The 23,234-nt window shown below is 44.4% G+C and overlaps 1 protein-coding gene across 2 annotated transcripts in view; it reads right to left on the reverse strand.

Annotated features, from left to right (window-relative positions):
* The window catches only part of LOC138566733 (protein split ends-like), a 611,843-nt gene that overhangs the window by 150,547 nt on the left and 438,062 nt on the right, over positions 1–23,234 (reverse strand). For both annotated transcript variants that reach the window (XM_069644359.1, XM_069644358.1), the window contains one exon: positions 1,428–6,152. In XM_069644359.1, coding sequence (XP_069500460.1) covers positions 1,428–6,127 — 4,700 coding nt within the window. In that variant the 5' untranslated portion in view covers positions 6,128–6,152. The remainder of the gene's footprint in view (positions 1–1,427; positions 6,153–23,234) is intronic.

Below are 23,234 nucleotides of genomic sequence, written 5' to 3' on the forward strand. Positions count from 1 at the left end.
AAAAAGAAGTAAGCCATGCCAGGGCCTGACCCGTGATGCCCAAGTTATCAGGTAGGCGGTTGAGCAGGATGGCATGGTTGACCCTGTCGAGGGCAGAAGAGAGATCAAGTAAGATGAGGACACAGGGGGAGTTGGAATCAAGGTTAGAGAGCAGGTCTTCGCGGATGTTCAGAAGAGCAGTTTCCATGCTTCTGGCAGCTCTGAAGCCAGACTGATGGTCGTGGAGACAACCAACAGATTCAGTCTGAAGATTAAGCTGGGAGATGGCCAGCTTTTCCAGGAGCTTTCCCAGGAAAGGAGTGATGGAGATTGGGCAATAGTTAGCCAGGCAGGAAGGGTTGGCAGAGGGTTTCTTAAGAAGAGGGTGCACAAGGGAGTGCTTCAGGGAGAAGGGGAAGACTCCAGTGGTGAAGGAGTGGTTACAGAAATGAGCAAGGGCAGGTGCCAGGGAGTCAATGTGGTCCTTGATAGTTTTGGAGGAACAGGGGTGAGCCTGTTTTGATGAGACTTTCATAGATCGTACTTGTCTAGAAACCTCATCTGGGGAGAACAGGGGAAAGGCAGAGAAGGAGGGAGGAGAGATGGCTGCAGAAGGGCCAGAGGAAACGCAGGGAGTAGAGGGAGAAAGAGGGGACAAGATGTCCTGAGTTTAGAGATGAAGTGAGAGGCCAGAGCCGTGCAGAGTGCCTGGGAAGGGACAGGAGAGGTAGAGAATGCGGCAGGATTGGCCAGTTCCTTGCAGATTTTAAGTTCTGTTCAGCCGAGTTGTTGGATCCCGCAGAGACGCGGGCTTGGATGTGAGGTCTCTTCTTAGTGCGAACAGAGAGCCGGTATTGCCTTTGGAGCAGGCGGCAGGCCAGTTTGTCAGAGGATGTACATGAAGCAAGCCATTACCTCATGTGTTCTGTGTTTTCACATGTATAAATGTCAGAAAATCAAAGGTAAGATACATTTGAAAACATTTCTGACCGATCAATACATGCCCAAAAGTACATGACTTATCCATTGGAGAGAACTTCCCCTGAGAGAACTTCCCCTTTAATCAGTTCTCATGTGCTACCAATGCCCTGCCTAAATCTATGCATCACTTGTCATGTACCTACTGTATAGTAAGTGTATACACTTAGAAAGGCTATAGTGTTTCATGGTAATGGAGTCTTTATTTTATATATCTCTTTAAATTACTAAAATAAAATCAATATTAAGTTCATGAAAAGCATTGCTAATGAAGCTTGAGCCCAACACTCCTACTACTCCCTTACCCAAGCAAGGGTTCTGCTCCATCTTTGTGAGGTTTTTTAGCCAGAATAGTGGTAATAAGTGTCAATGAAACAGAGGTTTTGGGCAATATGTTAAAATGGTTAATTGCTTCTGGAAATAATGAGAGAGTATAGGATTAGCTTGCCAAAAAAAACACTGTGACTTACCATTTATCTACATTTTCAGGGAGCCGCCTCTCAGTTTGATGAGTGTTTTGGTACTTGTTTGTACAGGAGTTGTCAATGCGGAAGGAAGGCCAACGTCCTGAGGGACGGACTTTCTCCAAGGATCCTTCTGATCCCTGTTCCACTTTAGTTTGGGTGGTTGTAGTGGTGGGGGTAGAACTACCCCGATTTTCATCTGCTGTTTTTTCCTTAGAAGCATGAGTTGCATCCCCTTCCCTCTTCCCCTTCTTTTTCTTCTGTCGCTTGCTGCCAGGTTGGGTAGGTGGCTTAGCCTTTTCCTGAGTCGAGATGTCAGCAGGATTTGTTGTCCACTTTTGCTGTCCCGGAGATTTGGGAGGAGGCCTGGATGTGGCTCTTGCAGTGCTCTGGCCTTTTGATTTCGTCTTGGCTTGAGATGCGCCCTTAATAATTTCGTCCTGAATTTTAGGTTTGTCTGTTTTTTTTTGCGGTATTGCATCCCTGAGTGATTGAACTTCTCCAATGTTTTGGATTTCAGCTGGTTTAGCAGCTTTGGGAAAGTCTTTGCCAGGCAAAGCAGGTGGAACACTTGTCTTAGTTTGACCAGGAGGCTCCTTTGTTCCAGGAAGAGTCTGAGGCTGTGTCTGAACCTGAATTCTGCTTTGCGGTAGAATTCGATCTTTGACCTTGACATCAATTTTCAAATCAACTGGAGTGGTGATTGGGGCCATCCTGAGCGGTACTCCACATTGCGTCACAGAGACAGAAAAGGTTTGGGGTTCCTTTGCTGTGGGTGTATTAGCTAGGGTCTTATTCTTTTCTTGGTTCAGCAAAACAGGGGAGGGCTTGGTTTTCAGGTCATGCTTGGAAAACACTATTGGTTCAAAACTTTGTTGTGGGAGACCCTGCGGACAATGCAGACATTCTTTATCCTGTTTTGGCTGCTTCTCTGTAGAACTGCTAACAGGCTTAACTGCTATACCTTCTGCTGTTGGCAGCCCATTCTGAGCAGGTGCTTTAACGTCGTTGTGCCCTGTGGATTCTGTGGCATTTTTTTTTTCTTCTTCTTTTGTAATACTATTAAACTGAAAATGATTGTCAGGGACTTTCTGACTCCCCAACCAATCAAACTTGGGTTTTGCACCAGAGAACGCAAAGGAAGCCTGCTGAAGAGAGGCCCCCATTGCCTGGACGATCTTTGGCATTTTGTTGTTTTGGCCTTCTTGTGTTTCGGATTGTGTGGCTGGATTGCATGAAACCTGTGCTTCGGGTACCTTTGTGGTTGGGACTGGGCAAGAGCCATTGCTCGTTGTCGTTGGGAATCTTTGTTGCTGCTGTGCCTGGTGCTGTTTTGCCTGTGTCAGCGTATTTACCTCATGCAACAGGTTCTGAACTTGCTGCTGTGTAGCCTGTTTTAAAGTATTTGCCTCCTGCAGAAGATGCTGTGCTTTCTGCTGTGTTGCCTGTGTTCGGGGGTCCACCTCATGCAGCATTTGCTGAGCCTGCTGCTGCACTGTTACCTGAGTTAGGGTACTTGCCTCGTGTAAGAGGTGCTGAAACTGTTGCTGGGTAGCCTGTTTTAAGGTGTTTACTTCTTTCAGCAGATGCTGTGCCTTCTGCTGCACTTGCGTCTGTGTTTGAGTATCCACCTCTTGAAGTAGAGGCTGTGTCTTTTGCTGTTGTTTTTCTTGTGGTGGAATCCGTGCCTCAGTCAGCTGGCGCTTGGTATGATGCTGTTTTGACTCAAGCAGCTGTTTCTGGGCCTGCTGTGGGTTTGCTTGGGTTTGGGTAGACACTTCGTGGCGCTGGGTATGCTGAGCTTTAGACTGTATTTGAGTATTCACCTCTTTCAGATAGCATAAACTCTGCTTTTGTTTTATTTGTGAAATGGTAGTTGTCTGGTGCTGCATCTGAGGTTGTTCTACGTGTTTTATTGGGGTTCCCTCATGCACCAATTGCTGTACCTTCTGCGGCACTTTCACCTGGGTTAAGGTACTCACCTCCTGCACTAAGGGCTGCACTTGCTGATGTGCTGTCTGCTTTAAAATATTGGCCTCCTGTGGTAACTGCTTTGGCTTCTGCTGCATTTTTGATTGGGTTTGCGTTATTGCCTGGTGCAACAAATGCCGGGCCTTTTGCTGTGGCTTTGTTTGCATTAGAGTACTTGCCTCGGGCATCTGGCGCTGGGCTTGCTGCTGCTTTCCCTGATTTAAATTACCTGCTTCATGCGGAAGGTGCTGTATCTGCTGCTGTGTTTCCTGTTTTAACATAGCTGCACCCTTAAACATCTGATGGGCCTTGGGCTGTGCTTTTGCTTGGGGTTGGGTAGGCCCCTCTTGCAGCCCATGCTGTGCCTTTTGTTGTGGTTTTGTTTGTGTCTGTGTACTTGCTTCCTGCAGGTGGTGCTGGACCTGCTGGGGTTTTGCCTGAGCTAACATACTACCCTGAGCTAACGTGCTCGCCTGTTTTGCCTGGATGCCAGAACTTGTCTCGTGCAACACGTGTTGACCCTGCTGCTGCTTGGCCTGTTTTAAAGTACTAGAGTCATTCAGTAGATGCTGTGCCTTTTGCTGGGATTTGCTCTGCTTTAAGGGACTTGATTCGTGTAATACTGACTGAGCCTGATGGATTGTCTGCTTTGGAAGTGTTAAAGGACTTCCCTTGATAGAGGCTTTCTCTTTAATAAGTTTTTTCTTCAGTTGCTCATGCAAAATCTCTTTCTTCTGAGCCCCGCCTGCATAATCCTTGTTGCTGGAAGTCTGTGTCATAGCCACTTTTTTCAAAGTATCATCCACTTCATTGCGTGAAGTCTTTTTTTTTCCACTTTGCATATTCACTGGTAAAGGCTGCTCTGTAATCACCTGTGTTGGCTTTTGCTGAAATTTTTGCTTCAATGCATCAGCGTAAGAGACCCCAGAAGGAAACAGGACACTTCCCTTTTGCTGTATAGTCTCAGCACTGAGGCCAACTTGGCAAGAACCATCTTTTAGGCTGCTACTCTGGCTGTTCATTCCTTGCTGAAGGAAATTGGTTCTCCCATCCGTTACAGGGCCGGAAGTGGCTACCACAGAGGCATAATTTTTAGGGCTCTCGTGTGTCTCCTGCTTTGTCGAGGGCTTCAGGATGGGCATTTGCTGTGACTCAGTGGCCAAAGGGGTCTGAGAGTCACTTGCTAACATGTTTGGATCCTCCCCCCTTTGGGCTGCATCTCCTTGCCCACCAACACGTTCATTATTCATTTTTTGCTGGTTATTTCTTGTCTCCTCGGTGTTATGAACATTTCTTAGCAACTTGTGTTTGATTTGTTCCTCTACATGTATGGGATGCAAGGTGACATCTTCAGGGGAGCTTTTGATAAGTGGTGTTGGAGGCCTCTGGTTGACCTTGTTGGAGCCTGGAACTTTAACAAATGGATCTGACACTACAACTTGCGTCTGTTTTTTGGCCAATGAAAGTGATTCTGGTGATTTCAATTTTTTCAGTGATATTTTCTGCTTCTCCCCTTGACCCTCCACGCTCATAGAGTGGCTCGCATGATTGGGAACATTTTGGCTGTTGCCCACCTGACTGTGCACCTTTTCATTGAAAGCTGTGTTACTCTGCAGGTTTTGACTGCTGTTTGACTGGCTATGCACACTTTGACTGACGGTCACATGACTGTGCAGGCTCTCACAGTGGTTCGTTTGACTCTGTGACTTCTCAATGTGGGCTGCATGACTGTGTGAGTTGTTACTTTGAGCTGCCTGGCTGGCTGCAATTTGATTATGGGCCACCTGGTTTTGCAAGTTTTGACTGTTAGCCAGTTGTCTGAGTGCACTGTGACTTTGAGCAGCTTGACTGCGCACACTCTGACTGTGAGCCCCTTGGCTGGACCCACTCTGGCTGTGGGGCACAACAAGGGGTATGCTCTGGGAGTGAGCAGTTTGATTTTTCCCACTCTGACTTTGAGTCACTTGGCTCTCACCATGGGAGACTTGGCTGGCCACGCTCTGACTGCACGCTGCCTGACTATTAACATTCTGACTTTGGCCTGATTCCTTTTGTATGTTTTGACTGTGCACTGTTGGACCTGATGTTGATCTTTCTGTGGCTGCACTGGTTCTGGATGCATTTGTACTGTGTGCCACTCTAGGCAACCTTGCCACCATTGGATTTTGTGGATTCCATGATGGAGCCATCTCAAATGTTCTAGTCTTCACTTTATCTTGGCTGTGAGGTTTCATGCTAGTGTTCAGAAGACCATGCTTAGTGCTCTGCTTGATGCGTTCGGAATTGTTGGCTGGAGGATCTACGGATGCACCCTCGTGAAGCATGCTTCCCTGACTCCCTTGGGCACTTCTGCTGGCCTGTATAGGAACTGCTGCTTGTTCCCCCTTCTCTCCAGCCTTTGCTGTTCCTTGAAGGGCAGTTGCAGCTGTCATAAGGCTGGAGACCTTCCCAACGCTGGAGCTCCATCTCCTGGAAACCTTCCAAGAAGCACTCTTGCTGAACTTGGCACCCATATCAGTGGTTTCTTCCTTCGATTGACCAAGGCAGGATTCTTTCTTTAGTTGAGCAGCCTCATTGCCTGCGTGCTTCTCTGCACCACCAGTTCCGTTTTCCAATTCATACTTGGCTTTGTGGTTATTATTAGGGTTGTTAGCTTTCTCCAAACGCTTCTCACTCTTCTCTTCATTATGGGTAGAAGATGCCGCTTGTGATGATTCAGACTGTACATTCCCCATTCTTGATGTTCATTTTCCAAGGGAACTGTCCAAAAGAGAGATAAAAGAGGACAGAAAGGTCAATAGGACATTCCACAGGAGGCAAGATCGGTTTCCCAGCACATTTAATTTAGAGTTGCCCAAATCCAGCAGCTGATAACATTAGTGATGAAGCATGGATATTCTGGACCCAAATAATTTTAGTTGTGCAAAGGGATCATGATACGATTTTGAATGTGACAGTACTGTATACCTTATTCTGTGAAGTTGGGAGTAACATATTTCAGGAAGTAAAAAGCAGATTCCCCTTTGCAATGGGGTATTATTTAGGCGAGTTATAATACATTTTAACTGTAAAACAGTACTACTTTTATAATCCATTCGTCATTGCACATAGTATTTCATGCTCAATTTCATGTTACGATTAAGAACGAGGGGTTTATTTTGGACGGCTTCCAAGATAAACAGACAGCATCCTAGCCATCAACCCATTCACAACCAACTAATGCAGCTCGTCCTCTAGACCAGCTGTTTTAGTAGATTCTGAGACATTCGACCCCGGCACTTAGAAGGCCTTCTGGCTATTCCTGCATGCCGTTTTAATAAAGAGTCCCAGTATACCAAAAGACCAATTCGTCCTTGATGTCTATGTTCACAAGATGTCACGTGGTGGTGTACTTCTCGGTAAATATGGCCACACACACAAACTTCCGATTGGATCCTTCTCAGGCTAGGGGCGTAGTACTGCCACCCCATGACCCTTTCCATCGCCAATGAGAAGTCTATTGTCAGGGCCAGTTCAGCCTGCAGCGATCCATTGGCTTAAGTTCAACCAACTTGTCAAAGTAACCTTAGGTAGCTCAAAAGTCTGTGCTCAGTAGTTTAGGCGCACATGCACATTCCAGATTATAGCATCCAGTAATACCTGGAGTCAATAGGGGCAGAGGGATGCCCTAACCAAAGTCCACAAAGAAAAATAATAAACACTAGGGTTAGCGGTATGGATATGATGTCATGGTAGAGGTAGAGCTATGGGGGTGGTACATATGATCAGCAAAGGAAAATCCCCTGTCCCGCCCCCTCATTCCCTGTCCCCTATTATCGGGACATTATTTATTTTTATTTTTCATTGACCAGGGGCTCCGCACTTCCACACTATGGCAAAATGTTGCAGTTAAATAACACACCTTTTTGTATTGCCAAACAAAACATTTTATGGGGATCAAACAGTGGTCAATTGGTCTCCATTTTAAAAGCAGACCGAGCTTTGGATTTTGGTTTAAAAGGTACAATGCTATCCTCATTGTGCCACACAAAAATGGTTGCTCAAATATATTTATATGGGGGTTACAATGGACCTTTCAAAATCTTTATTGTGTTTTAATGTATTCTATTTATTGAATTTTAAGTGTGCCCTTTTGATCAGTAATACAGATAATAAGACACAATCCCTGGGTAGGATGCCTTTACAAAAGAGGGCGGAATTCTAAATGAGAGTAAACCAGTTGAGGCAGGGTAGGATAACGAGACATAGACCAGGGACAGAGACAAGGGATAGACCTAAACAGGGTAAAAACAAATGGCATACTGCCATTACAAGTAATCAATAATCATACTTACAATCATTACATATGGGTGTGTGCCATTTTTAAGAGGGGTACGCTGGTGTCCATTGGTGAGGGCCAGTGAAGAGATTGGAAACACCCTTTTTTGGTTAACAAGTGGAGATTATGTCAAGACTTGAAAAAATCCACTGGTGATGGCATGGCTTCATTTGTCTAAAGGTATGACATTCCAGTGGAAGGGGCGAGTGGAGAGAAGAAGTGGAATCGGGAGGAGGCACCGGGAGTGTAGGGGTGAGAGCAGTTGATAAAGGAGCAGGATTGCAGCATTCGAGGAGGGATGCAGTCAGAGGAGGGCAATACTATGAATAGTTTTGTAGAAGAGCAGTAGGAATTTAAACTGGTAGGAATTTTGATAGACAACTATACAGCATGGTGTCGAGGTGCTGAGGTGGGTGAATTTGGCAAAGTTAATAACTGTGTTCAGAGGGGAAAAAGGAGTACAGGGAAAGATCAAGGAGTAGGCTTAAACAGTAATCACGGTTGCTGAGAACATGGGTAGAGATTAGGGTTTTTCTGAGTGATGTGTGAGGTGATGGCAGATTTTTCATATAGTGATAGGTTTAATCCTTGAAGCAGTGCCATTTGCAATGATGGACTGAAGTCTTAGACTGTTCTCAAAGAGGACCGCAAGGTTTCAAGATTGAAGGAGGGATGTTAGTAGGGAATAGGAAGGGAGAGCAGGATTAGCCTTGAAGGCAGGAAAGAAGATGACTTGTGGAGTTTATTATCAAGCAGTGAAGAGCCACCCAATAGTGGATTGCTCTGAGGCAGCTGGTGGTGCATTTGGAAATAACTGGGGTAAATGAAGGAAAGGAGAACAAGATCTGTGTGTCATCTGCCAAGAGGTGGTAGTGAAAACCAAAACTTCCGATGAGATGGTTCAGAGATGTGTTGTAAAGAGCTAAGAGGAATGGGCCAGAGATTCATTATTGGGGGATTTCCACACAGGGGGTCTGGGAGAGGCGGTGTAAGAGTTTCATGAGATGGAGAATGAGTTAATGGAGAGCTAGGAGGTGAAATTGTCCACAGTTTGAAAGGCTGCATGCACATCAACCAAGATGAGGATTGAGGAGAGGTATCAGTGGTTACAAGGTTTATGGCATGGGAGAGAGCAGTTTCAATGGACCGTTTGCTCCAGAAACCGGATTGGAGGGGATGACAGAATGAGTGATCCTTGTGGGAGCTGTCAATGCTGTTAAAGACAACACTCTTAAGGCCTTTAGAGTGATGGGGTAGGAGGGAGAGAGGCCTGTAAAAGAGGGATTATTTTGGTTGGCAGGGGGTTCATGATTGTTGGAATGACAGTGTCTGTTTTGTATTAGGCAGGGAAAAGGCCAGGAGGCACAGATATATGAGGGAGGAATGAGAGCAGGTAAAAGGCAGAAACCTGTTAATTATTTACATTGCCAATGGGTCGATGGCCGCACAGGATGGGTTAACTAAGCGTAGAACGGATAAAAGGTCAGTAAAGGAGGTAGGGAAGACGTGGGAAAGTGAGAAGAGAGGGTGATGGGAAGAGGAATCAAGGTGGGTTGGGGAGAGAGACATAAGAGGGTGGACAGTGTGCCACATATTTGTGTGTGATCTTTGGGATGAAGTAGGAATCCAAATCATTTGCAGAGAGAGAGGAGGATAGAGTGTGTTTTTTAGGGGGCGTGGGTAGCCTGGAGTGTAATGCAAACTGTATGGATGTTTAAGCTTAGAGAGGATATAAGGTCAGTTTAGTAAGATGTTTTGGCAGAATCAAAAGCAATAGTGAGGGCAAGGAGAACGTCTTTGTAAGCAAAGAAAATAGTTTAGCATTTGAACTCTGTGTCAGCATCCCAGGTGGAAACAGAATCCACTCTGATTTCAAATAATTGTTTGAATTGGGGTTTGAAACCAAGTAATAATTGTTAAAATTGGATTTTGGAAGGTGTTAAGCAAATTTTCACACACAGTAAATGTTTCCTTTTATTACTTCCTGGAAGGCCAACAAATGAATCACTTAATTCAGGCCTGCTAACAACTATTCTAGTTCATTCTGGTATGATCCATTTTCTTCCCGTTTTTGCATGCATGCCATTGAAATTGCAGAAAACAGACATGATTCTTGTAGCAAGAACCTCAGTGCATCCGTGGCCCACATTCACCATGACACTTTCTGCTAGAACTCTCTTATGACTCAAACGTCAGGTGAATCAAAGATGTTTTCAATCTCTAAAAATGTTCCAGCCCATCTTGTTAGACTGCCTGGCCTTCTGCAAGTTATCATGGTCATCCACTATGTTCTGGCATCTCATGTATAATCACCTATATTGCATGTCATAACTTTGGACTGCACTACTTGCATCATTCCTCATACCATGGGTTCCTTATCACTTCTGTTTGAGTTCTAGGACACTGGATTCCAGTTATGGGCTCCAAACCATAGGCCATCATCTAACTTTGGGCTGCAGTAACTGTTATCTGAGTGAGTGCCTCTTGTAGCTAATGAGCTGAATGTCTTTAAGCACTGTACAACACAATTGCGTTACAGCCTTGCTAACACCAACAGTCAAACTGGGATAAACCCATGTGACACTCTAGATAAAAACATTTCAACCCACTATTAAACATGTGGTAATGACCCAAGATCATGCACAACTTGCTCTCTTTACTCACAAAATAAAGTACATGTACATAAGACAGGACAGTAGATAACCGTTTGGAACATGTCATAATTTCGACATTGGTTAGGGCACCTCTTTGCATGTTGCTCCTTCCTTTTCCACAGGTTCTCCCTCCTTACAATCAATCACACCATTCCCTGCAGTGTCTACTGTTAATATCAACAGTATGGTATACATATGGACTTCCATAATGTTAATGGGATGATATGAACTTTATAATCTTCATCCACAGAATATCTGTGGATTATGGGGAAGAAAGATCCGTCCTTCACATGCACTCACTCTGGTTCATCATCTTCCCATATCAACAACAGATCTTACGCCTGTAGTTCTGTGAGTCCCACATTGCCATTCCTTTTCCCCCCACATTGATTACACCTTATGTATTACTTCCATAGATCATCAGATGCGGAGTACCACAAGGGGCAAGCCTGTGCTTAGTCCTTGACAAATTGTGAGCCTTTTTCACTAATTACGCAGATGACACCCAGCTTGTGGTGGAATTGAGCGAGGACTATGCACAGGATAGTGCACGGGTGAAAGGACTATACACATCTATCGAGAATTGGATGAAGAACAACTGGCTGTGTTTAAATGCAAAAAAGACAGAATTGATGGTCTTTGGATCAAATCAAGCCACAGCCAAACTTTGCAGCCAGTACCAATCCTTTCTCATAAATGACTCTCAAATAAAGGTGGTCAACAAAGTAAAAACCATAGGAATGTACATGGATGCGTCCCTGAGCACAGAAGCCCAAGTCCTTCAAAGAAACAAGAACTGTTCCTATCACCTACGGCTCCTCAGAATAATTAGCCCTTACCTGAGAGAAGCCAATTGCTCCAAAATAGCTAGAGCAACTTTTCTATCAAGGTTGGATTATGGTAATGCCCTCATGCTGGGAGCCAACAAAGGGCACATTGCCAAGTGTCAAGTAATCTAAAACAGCACAGTCAGGACCATAAAGAATACCACAAGAAAGGAACACATCAATGCGGACAGAAGGAATCTGCATTGGCTAGCTGTGGAGGACAGAATACTATTCAAATACTTGACACTAACCCACAGATGCATTTATGGGACGGCTCCATCCTACCTTAAAAGTAAATTGGTCACATACGTGCCAAGACGCGCACTCAGGTCGGAGCCCAAAGGCCTAATGAAGATAACCAGAATTAAGAAAGCAAATGGTTTGGACAAAGCATTCAACACTAAGGCCGCCATGATGTGGAACAATCTTCCCATCCCTATCAGGTTAGAAAAGAAATACACAAGCTTTCGGAAAAAACTCAAGACCCACCTCTTCAAATAAACCATTACTTACCAGCCAAAAACCCCAACCACATACTTGAGCAAATTGTCTTGTGATTACGTGTTTTGTACCAACTCTCTATATGTTAGCGCCCTGATGCTTGCGAGCGACCGGCACTATATAAATAAATAAAATATCAATTTATGCGCCACAAAAAAGCATGTTCGTGCATATTGCTGCAAGCTGTTTAGATACACTCATAGTGTCCCATATACTGTGTCAACCACCCGCTTCACCCGCTTAGGAGAACAAACTGTCAAGGGATTGATCATGCAAAGATATTTACAACTGCGCGTCAATTTTCAGTTACCATTCACAGCCCTGCACATAAGTCGTGTACCAACCACTTAAACTCCCAAAACATAGGCAATTATTCGTAACAAAAATAATAGGGAATAAAAATACTCCCAACCAAAAATACAAATAAATGGGTGGTGATCAATATAGGGACAGTTTCGGAGACCTCTTGCCTAGAGCACAGCAGTACGCAATCTTCAGGACGGAGTAGTGTGGTGTCCTGGCATGTAGGCCCTGGTGGAGGTGGACAACGCCCTGCCTGGTGGCGATGCTTAGAGCTCAGGTTTGTGCGTGCATATTGATGCTGTTGGGTCCTGCTTTCGGAGTGCGGTTTTGAGTTGCAGGCAGGAACTACTGGGCGGATAGGAAACTGGTGCATCTTTGCTCTTATTGGCACTGTGTCTCTACAACCCGGGACATTAATTGGACGCTCTGTTTCTGGTGGCTGAGAGAGGAGTCCCTTAGCTCGTCTCTGTGCTTCAGGAGGATGGTGATGTCCACCTGCAGGCCCCATACCGGAACAGGGCACTGTAGACCTACTTGGGTTGTGGGAAAAAAGGTGGCTCACAGATAACTTGGGAACCCCTCTTCACCCTGATTTGAGATACATATTCCATACAATTTACACTTTGAGGGTCTTGTATTATATATGTGCACCAACTACTTCATTCAGATTGCACTCTACTCTAAGTCAATGTTTTTTATCCCAGTCTTAGTATACCTTGAATGGACTCTTTCGCCTAGAAGCATGTGGAACCACAAACGGCAATCTAATTTATATGCATTTGCAAATCCCTCACTGAAGCCACATTAGCCTGCTCTTTCTGCTAAACAGGAAGGATTGGAGCATCCGGATTAGAATCCCTCAAGTATTGTGTCGCTATTATAAACTGTGTTGACTCTATGGGACATAAGCTAGATGCATTAGGTGGAAAGGTCACCTCTACTGGCTGGATTGAGAAACTGTGAAGTACAGTTACTGAAGCTAAAGTGTGCATAAGAGAGGTGGAAGATGAAGGAGCTCAGCTGCAGAGGAAAGTAGATAAATTACCGATGGAGGCAAAGAAATACTGTTGCGAGAAGATTTGGAGGGGAGGCCCAGGACGAGTAACATTTACTTAGTTGGTGTCCCAGAAACGATGAAAATAAAAGGAAAAATTGAAGACTTTGTCCAACAGTTTCTTTTAAAGGTCCTTGACAAATCTCCCTTGTCAAACAACTGTATGGTGGAGCACACCCACAGATCATTGATGACAAGGCCCTCTTTCTTTGCGACACTGTGTCCAATGTCGTGCTCAGTGCTGCCAGAGAGAACCTGAAATATGCACCATCCCAACTGCTGCTGTTTCAGGAATTCAGTCCGCACATCCAGGAAGCATATAGGACATTTTAGAAAGTCAATAAAAATTAGCAGGTGGCAGGTTTGTCCTATGCCATAATTTAACCGGGCAAGCTGAAAGTAATGATGGAAGATTGTGTGCATTTCTACACAGAATCTTCTGGCTGTTGAGAAATAAATTAAGAAAAGACCATCCACACTAGAAAGTATGAGAGAAAAATGCTCAGGAGGATAAATATGTCACTGATGATATTTACTGGTGAAGCTCCTATTACTATACCTTACTTACTACTTATGCACATAGTTTTACACCTGGGTGGGAGACCTGTGTGGCTTGGGCATGGACCTATATGCTCACCGTAGCATGAAATGCGATTGGTGTTTGGAGTAAGTTGCTTACCTGTAACTCCTGTTCTCCAGCATTGTTATCTTTTATAGATTCACATGCTTTGAATAGTCTCCGTCGTCAGACAGGGAATCCTCGGTTACACACTTCCTAATTTTAATATTATGAAGAAAAAACAGGAGTTATTTTTAGTCTGTCCACTTCTTTGTGGGTGCTTTTAGTCCCATTCACTGAGATGTCGAGTATCAAGCCCCACCCTTAGGGGCCATCTTCAGATTCTAACCCAGTGTTATTTTTCTAGCATTAGCCTTTATAATCGGGGTGGAGCATGGCACAAGTGAATCTATTAAAAAGATACCAATGCTGGAGAATAGGAGTTACAGTTAAGCAATGTAATCCTTCTCCGGCATTGGATCTTTCATAGATTCACATGCTTTAAATATAATACATAGCAGTTTCCCACAAAGAAATGGAGGTGTGAAGGATAAAAGCCTGCCTTACTGGAACAGGCGCTGTAGGACACCTAAAGTCTCTAGCAAGGAGGCCAGGGAAAGGCAGATGCCTCCTGGTCTTGGGGTTGATGTACTGCAGGTGGATCACATGGGAGGAGACAATGCCCAGGGTGTTGAGTAGATTCAGTGGGATGAGCCACAGTATTCATCCTTTGAAAGAGAGAACCTTTCAAGGTTACCAAAACAGGTGATGGCTTATTGTCATTATAATGTCGTCCCTGACCCACATATAAGACCTGTGGTTCTGGGCACAAGTACCATAAAATCTGAGTAAGCCTTACCTATAGAAAGACCCTTCAAGTTATTTCAGGATAAACACCCTCTTTACTCCCAAAGGTATAATGGAAAGAAATCTAAAAATATTGCCTTAAGTAAATTGTCTTCCCCCATAAAAACAAATTCCAATGATTCATTTTTAAATGTCTTTGAGGGAAGTAAATCTACGCTTAACATCAAGCAGTTACTAAAAAGAAATAACTTTGTTGTTGGGGACTACAAGTCCCATAAACCCACAAGCACTGGGACGAGGAAGAGGGCTGAAGAGGCATGCTGCAGCAGTAGTCAGGTAATTAAACCTAACAGCCCACAACTGAGGGCACCTGGGAGACATAAAAGGCCCCCTCAGGTGCAGGCAATAGGAAGGAGCTGGAACTGTGGCTGGTGTGCGTGCTGTAGTATTAGAGAGGCAAAAAGCAAAAGACTGTGTTGGCAATCCAGGCAGAAGTGTGAGAACCAAAGGGACGCTGGCATGTTGATGCAGCAGATTTCACCTGCTTGTTCCGAGAGGGTCCTGTACCCCCAAAGTCTGAGTTGCAAAGGCTGCGCAGCAGAAGGCATACAGGAAGGCTGCCTTTCCCTAAGTGAGCCTGATTGCACATAGTATTTCATGCTCAATTTCATGTTACGATTAAGAACGAGGGGTTTATTTTGGTGTGCTTCCAAGATAAACAGACAGCATCCTAGCCATCAACCCAATCACAACCAACTAATGCAGCTCGTCCTCTAGACCAGCTGTTTTAGTAGATTCTGAGACATTCGACCCCGGCACTTAGAAGGCCTTCTGGCTATTCCTGCATGCCGTTTTAATAAAGAGTCCCAGTATACCAAAAGACCAATTTGTCCTTGATGTCTATGTTCACAAGATGTCACGAGGTGGTGTACTTCTCGGTAAATATGGCCACACACACAAACTTCCGATTTGATCCTTCTCAGGCTAGGGGTGTAGTACCGCCACCCCATGACCCTTTCCATCGCCAATGAGAAGTCTATTGTCAGGGCCAGTTCAGCCTGCAGCGATCCATTGGCTTAAGTTCAACCAACTTGTCAAAGTAACCTTAGGTAGCTCAAAAGTCTGTGCTCAGTAGTTTAGGCGCACATGCACATTCCAGATTATAGCATCCAGTAATACCTGGAGTCAATAGGGGCAGAGGGATGCCCTAACCAAAGTCCACAAAGAAAAATAATAAACACTAGGGTTAGCGGTATGGATATGATGTCATGGTAGAGGTAGAGCTATGGGGGTGGTACATATGATCAGCAAAGGAAAATCCCCTGTCCCGCCCCCCGATTCCCTGTCCCCTAATATCGGGACATTATTTATTTTTATTTTTCATTGACCGGGGGCTGCGCACTTCCACACTATGGCAAAATGTTTGCAGTTAAATAACAAACCTTTTTGTATTGCCAAACAAAACATTTTATGGGAATCAAACAGTGGTCAATTGGTCTCCATTTTAAAAGCAGACCGAGCTTTGGATTTTGGTTTAAAAGGTACAATGCTATCCTCATTGTGCCACACAAAAATGGTTGCTCAAATATATTTATATGGGGGTTACAATGGACCTTTCAAAATCTTTATTGTGTTTTAATGTATTGTATTTATTGAATTTTAAGTGTGCCCTTTTGATCAGTAATACTGATGATAAGACGCAATCCCTGGGTAGGATGCCTTTACAAAAGAGGGTGAAATTCTAAATGAGAGTAAACCAGTTGAGGCAGGGGTAGGATAACGAGACATAGACCAGGGACAGAGACAAGGGATAGACCTAAACAGGGTAAAAACAAATGGCATAATGTCATTACAAGTAATCAATAATCATACTTACAATCATTACATATGGGTGTGTGCCATTTTTAAGAGGGGTAAGCTGGTGTCCATTGGTGAGGGCCAGTGAAGAGATTGGAAACACCCTTTTTTGGTTAACAAGTGGAGATTATGTCAAGACTTGAAAAAATCCACTCGTGATGGCATGGCTTCATTTGTCTAAAGGCATGACATTCCAGTGGAAGGGGTGAGTGGAGAGAAGAAGTGGAATCGGGAGGAGGCACCGGGAGTGTAGGGGTCAGAGCAGTTGATAAAGGAGCAGGATTGCAGCATTCGAGGAGGGATGCAGTCAGAGGAGGGCAAAACTATGAATAGTTTTGTAGAAGAGCAGTAGGAATGTAAACTGGTAGGGATTTTGATAAACAACTATACAGCATGGTGTCGAGGTGCTGAGGTGGGAGAGGTCCCATGTTGGTTGTAGAGGGTGAATTTGGCAAAGTTAATAACTGTGTTTAGAGGGGAAAAAGGAGTAGAGGGAAAGATCAAGGAGTAGGCTTAAACAGTAATCACGGTTGCTGAGAACATGGGTAGAGATTAGGGTTTGTCTGAGTGATGTGTGAGGTGATGGCAGATTTTTCATATACTGGTAGGTTTAATCCTTGAAGCAGTGCCATTTGCAATGATGGACTGAAGTCTTAGGCTATTCTCAAAGAGGACCCCAAGGTTTCAAGATTGAGGGAGGGATGTTAGTAGGGAATGGGATGGGAGAGCAGAATTAGCCTTGAAGGCAGGAAAGAAGATGACTTGTGGAGTTTATTATCAAGCAGTGAAGAGCCACCCAATAGTGGATTGCTCTGAGGCAGCTGGTGGTGCATTTGGAAATAACTGGAGTAAATAAAGGAAAGGAGAACAAGATCTGTGTGTCATCTGCCAAGAGGTGGTAGTGAAACCAAAACTTCCGATGTGATGGTTCAGAGATGTGTTGTAAAGAGCTAAGAGGAATGGGCCAGAGATTCATTATTGGGGGACTTCCACATGAGGGGTCTGGGAGAGGTGGTGTAAGAGTTTCATGAGATGGAGAATGAGTTGATGGAGAGCTAAGAGGTCACCCAATGGAATCTGGTGGCCTTGAAGCCAAGGGAGTAGAGGTTAAGCAGGAGGGATAGATTGTCCACAGTTTCAAAGGCTGCATGCCCATCAGCCAAGATGAGGATTGAGGAGAGGTGTCAGTGGTTACAAGGTTTATGACATGGGAGAGACAAGTTTCAATGGACCGTTTGCTCCAGAAACCGGATTGGAGGGGATGACAGAATGAGTGATCCTTGTGGGAGCTGACAATGCTGTTAAAGACAACACTCTTAAGGCCTTTAGAGTGATGGGGTAGGAGGGAGAGAGGCCTGTAAAAGAGGGATTATTTTGGTTGGCAGGGGGTTCATGATTGTTGGAATGACAGTGTCTGTTTTGTATTAGGCAGGGAAAAGGCCTGGAGGCACAGATATATGAGGGAGGAATGAGAGCAGGTAAAAGGCAGAAGCCTGTTAATTATTTACATTGCCAATGGGTCGATGGCCGCACAGGATGGGTTAACTAAGCGTAGAACAGATAAAAGGTCAGTAAAGGAGGTAGGGAAGACGTGGAAAAGTGAGAAGAGAGGGTGATGAGAAGAGGAATCAAGGTGGGTTGGGGAGAGAGACATAAGAGTGTGGACAGTGTGCCACATATTTGTGTGTGATCTTTGGGATGAAGTAGGAATCCAAATCATTTGCAGAGAGAGAGGAGGATAGAGTGTGTTTTTTTAGGGGGCGTGGGTAGCCTGGAGTGTAATGCAAACTGTATGGATGTTTAAGCTTAGAGAGGATATAAGGTGAGTTTAGCAAGAGGTTTTGGCAGAATCAAAAGCAATAGTGAGGGCAAGGAGAACGTCTTTGTAAGCAAAGAAAAGAGTTTAGCATCTGAAGTCTGTGTCAGCATCCCAGGTGGAAACAGAATCCACTCTGATTTCAAATAATTGTTTGAATTGGGGTTTGAAACCAAGTAATAATTGTTAAAATTGGCTTTTGGAAGGTGTTAAGCAAATTTTCACACACACAGTAAATGTTTCCTTTTCTTTCATAATAATACATTACTACTTCCTGGAAGGCCAACAAATGAATCACTTAATTCAGGCCTGCTGACAACTATTCTAGTTCATTCTGGTATGATCCATTTTCTTCCCGTTTTTGCATGCATGCCATTGAAATTGCAGAAAACAGACATGATTCTTGTAGCAAGAACCTCAGTGCATCCGTGGCCCACATTCACCATGACACTTTCTGCTAGAACTCTCTTATGACTCAAACGTCAGGTGAATCAAAGATGTTTTCAATCTCTAAAAATGTTCCAGCCCATCTTGTTAGACTGCCTGGCCTTCTGCAAGTTATCATGGTCATCCACTATGTTCTGGCATCTCATGTATAATCACCTATATTGCATGTCATAACTTTGGACTGCACTACTTGCATCATTCCTCATACCATGGGTTCCTTATCACTTCTGTTTGAGTTCTAGGACACTGGATTCCAGTTATGGGCTCCAAACCATAGGCCATCATCTAACTTTGGGCTGCAGTAACTGTTATCTGAGTGAGTGCCTCTTGTAGCTAATGAGCTGAATGTCTTTAAGCACTGTACAACACAATTGCGTTACAGCCTTGCTAACACCAACAGTCAAACTGGGATAAACCCATGTGACACTCTAGATAAAAACATTTCAACCCACTATTAAACATGTGGTAATGACCCAAGATGATGCACAACTTGCTCTCTTTACTCACAAAATAAAGTACATGTACATAAAACAGGACAGTAAAGAACAGTTTGGAACATGTAATAATTTCGACATTGGTTAGGGCACCTCTTTGCATGTTGCTCCTTCCTTTTCCACAGGTTCTCCCTCCTAACAATCCATCACACCATTCCCTGCAGTGTCTACTGTTAATATCAATAGTATGGTATACATATGGACTTCCATAATGTTAATGGGATGATATGAACTTTATAATCTTCAACCACAGAATATCTGTGGATTATGGGGAAGAAAGATCCGTCCTTCACATGCACTCACTCTGGTTCAGCATCTTCCAATACCAACAACAGATCTTACGCCTGTAGTTCTGTGAGTCCACATTGCCATTCCTTTCCCCCCCCCACATGGATTACACCTTATGTATTACTTCCATAGATCATCAGATGCGGAGTACCACAAGGGGCAAGCCTGGGCTTGGTCCTTGACAAATTGGGAGCCTTTTTCACTAATTACACAGATGACACCCAGCTTGTGGTGGAATTGAGCGGGGACTATGGCCAGGATAGTGCACGGGTGAAAGGACTATACACATCTATTGAGAATTGGATGAAGAACAACTGGCTGTGTTTAAATGCAAAAAAGACAGAACTGATGGTCTTTGGATCAAATCAAGCCACAGCCAAACTTTGCAGCCAGTACCAATCCTTTCTCATAAATGACTCTCAAATAAAGGTGGGCAACAAAGTAAAAACCATAGGAATGTACATGGATGCGTCCCTGAGCGCAGAAGCCCAAGTCCTTCAACGAAACAAGAACTGTTCCTATCACCTACGGCTCCTCAGAATAATTAGCCCTTACCTGAGCGAAGCCAATTGCTCCACAATAGCTAGAGCAACTATTCTATCAAGGTTGGATTATGGTAATGCCATCATGCTAGGAGCCAACAAAGGACACATTGCCACGTGCCAAGTAATCTAAAACAGCACAGTCAGGATCATAAAGAATACCACAAGAAAGGAACACATCAATGCGGACAGAGGGAATCTTCATTGGCTAGCTGTGGAGGACAGAATACTATTCAAATACTTGACACTAACCCACAGATGCATTTATGGGAAGGCTCCATCCCACCTTAAAAGTAAATTGGTCACGTATGTGCCAAGACGCGCACTCAGGTCGGAGCCCAAAGGCCTAATGAAGATAACCAGGATTAAGAAAGCAAATGGTTTGGACAAAGCATTCAATACTAAGGCCGTCATGATGTGGAACAATCTTCCCCTCCCTATCAGGTTAGAAAAGAAATACACAAGCTTTCGGAAAAAACTCAAGACCCACCTCTTCAAATAAACCATTACTTACCAGCCAAAAACCCCAAACACATACTTGAGCAAATTGTCTTGTGATTACGTGTTTTGTACCAACTGTCTATATGTTAGCGCCCTGATGCTTGCGAGCGACCGGCACTATATAAATAAATAAATAAAATATCAATGTGTGCGCCACAAAAAAGCATGTTCGTGCATATTGCTGCAAGCTGTTTAGATACACTCATAGTGTCCCTTACACTGTGTCAACCACCCACTTCACCCGCTTAGGGGAACAAACTGTCAAGGGATTGATCATGCAAAGATATTTACAACTGCACGTCAATTTTCAGTTACCATTCCCAGCCCTGCACATAAGTCATGTACCAACCACTTAAACTCCCAAAACATAGCCAATTATTCGTAACAAAAATAATAGGGAATAAAAATACTCCCAACCAAAAATACAAATAAATGGGTGGTGATCAATATAGGGACAGTTTCGGAGACCTCTTGCCTAGAGCACAGCAGTACGCAATCTTCAGGACGGAGTAGTGTGGTGTCCTGGCATATAGGCCCTGGTGGAGGTGGACAACGCCCTGCCTGGTGGCGATGCTTAGAGTTCAGTGTTGTGTGTGCATACTGATGCTGTTGGGTCCTGCTTTCGGAGTGCGATTTTTAGTTGCAGGCAGGAACTACTGGGCGGATAGGAAACTGGTGCATCTTTGATCTTATTGGCGATGTGTCTCTACAACCCGGGACATTAATTGGACGCTCTGTTTCTGGCGGCTGAGAGAGGAGTCCCTTACCTCGTCTCTGTGCTTCAGGAGGATGGTGAGCTGTGGGTGCTCTCTGCCTGTGCTGAGGCTCACTGATGCCTGGACCTGAGGAAGGAGCTTCTTAAGGAACATCAGAGGAGCATCCACCTGCAGGCCCCCTACCGGAATAGGGCACTGTAGGCCTATTTGGGTTGTGGGAAAAAAGGTGGCTCACAGATAACTTGGGTACCCCTCTTCACCCTGATTTGAGATACATATTCCATACAATTTACACTTTGAGGGTCTTGTATTATATATGTGCACCAACTACTTTAATCAGATTGCACTCTACTCTGAGTCAATGTTTTTTGATCCCAGTCTTAGTATACCTTGAATGGACTCTTTCGCGTAGAAGCATGTGGAAGCACAAACGGCAACCTAATTTATATGCATTTGGAAATCCCTCACTGAAGCCACATTAGCCTGCTCTTTCTGCTAAACAGGAAGGATTGGAGCATCCGGATTAGAATCCCTCAAGTACTGTGTCGCTATTATAAACTGTGTTGACTCTAGGGGACATAAGCTAGATGCATTAGGTGGAAAGGTCACCTCTCCTGGCTGGATTGAGAAACTGTGAAGTACAGTTACTGAAGCTAAAGTGTGCATAAGAGAGGTGGAAGATGAAGGAGCTCAGCTGCAGAGGAAAGTAGATAAATTACTGAAGGAGGCAAAGAAATACTGTTGCGAGAAGATTTGGAGGGGAGGCCCAGGACGAGTAACATTTACTTAGTTGGTGTCCCAGAAACGATGAAAATAAAAGGAAAAATTGTCTTCCCCCGTAAAAACGAATTCCAATGATTCATTTTTAAATGTCTTTCAGGGAAGTAAATCTACGCTTAACATCAAGCAGTTACTAAAAAGAAATAACTTTGTTGTTGGGGACTACAAGTCCCATAAACCCACAAGCACTGGGACGAGGAAGAGGGCTGAAGAGGCATGCTGCAGCAATAGTCAGGTAATTAAACCCAACAGCCCACAACTGAGGGCACCTGGGAGGCATAAAAGGCCCGCACACTGGGGCAGGCAATAGGAAGGAGCTGGAACTGTGGCTGGTGTGCGTACTGTAGTAGCAGAGGCAAAAAGAAAAAGACAGTGTTGGCAATCCAGGAAGAAGTGTGAGAACCAAAGGAACGCTGGCATGTTGATGCAGCAGATTTCATCTGCTTGTTCCGAGAGGGTCCTGTTCTCCCAAACTCTGAGTTGCAAAGGCTGCGCAGCAGAAGGCATACAGGAAGGCTGCCTTTCCCTAAGTGAGCCTGATTGTGGAGATTGTAGTGCCAGAAGTGTGTCGTAGACCGAGGCGAGGAGCTGTTGTCAAGCAGTGGGTCTCCGGGTCAAGAGGGACTCCTTAATGAAGTGGCCGGACCGGAGACACCTTCAGCGAGGAAGGATGTCGGTCTCGGTGAAGCCAAAAGCAGTAGAAATTGTGCCGAAGTTGTGGAAGTTGTGCAACTCGCAGAACAAGGATCACAGAAGACGTTGAGGCAAACCAGGCGTTCTGATTCCTTGCATGAGCACTGCCGGCAACAGTATCCAGTCCAATCTTCATGTGCCTATAAGCAGAAGTGAACTCAAGTTGTTAGTTGAACTTTGTAACAATGGGACAATGAAAAAGTAGCACTCGCGTGTGATCAGTAATTTCTCCTTTTACTTGCGTGAAGAGCAAATGCTGCAGAAAGCCTTTTTTAAATACGTTAAACACTGTAAACTTTATGAAGTGGTCAGGTGTGCCTAATTTTGCTGTTCATGGAAGAGTGACTTTGCATCTTTATTCACGCAAATGTTAAATGCTCATAAAAGAAGTTCAATGTTAAAACCATTGTATCTACAGTTGAAGAGAGAGCAAGCATTGCCAAAACAAAGAGTATTCCTCTATTAAGACTGAAGACAGCCTTTCTTAAAGCCAGAAAGCAATCTAAACAATATTGTGAGCCTAAGAGACATTCAACCTTGCCTAGGATAACATTGTGCAAGTATTACCTCAAGCCAAGTGAGTGGCACCAGGGCTTCTGGGAAATTATTTTGGCTACCCGTTGGCAGAGAAATGAAGGCAAAGTTGGGAAAGGGAAACGTGCTGCTCGTGAATATCATTTGAAGT

Source organism: Ambystoma mexicanum, chromosome 2p (assembly GCF_040938575.1).
Source record: "Ambystoma mexicanum isolate Mex_15411 chromosome 2p, UKY_AmexF1_1, whole genome shotgun sequence".
NCBI lineage: Eukaryota > Metazoa > Chordata > Amphibia > Caudata > Ambystomatidae > Ambystoma > Ambystoma mexicanum.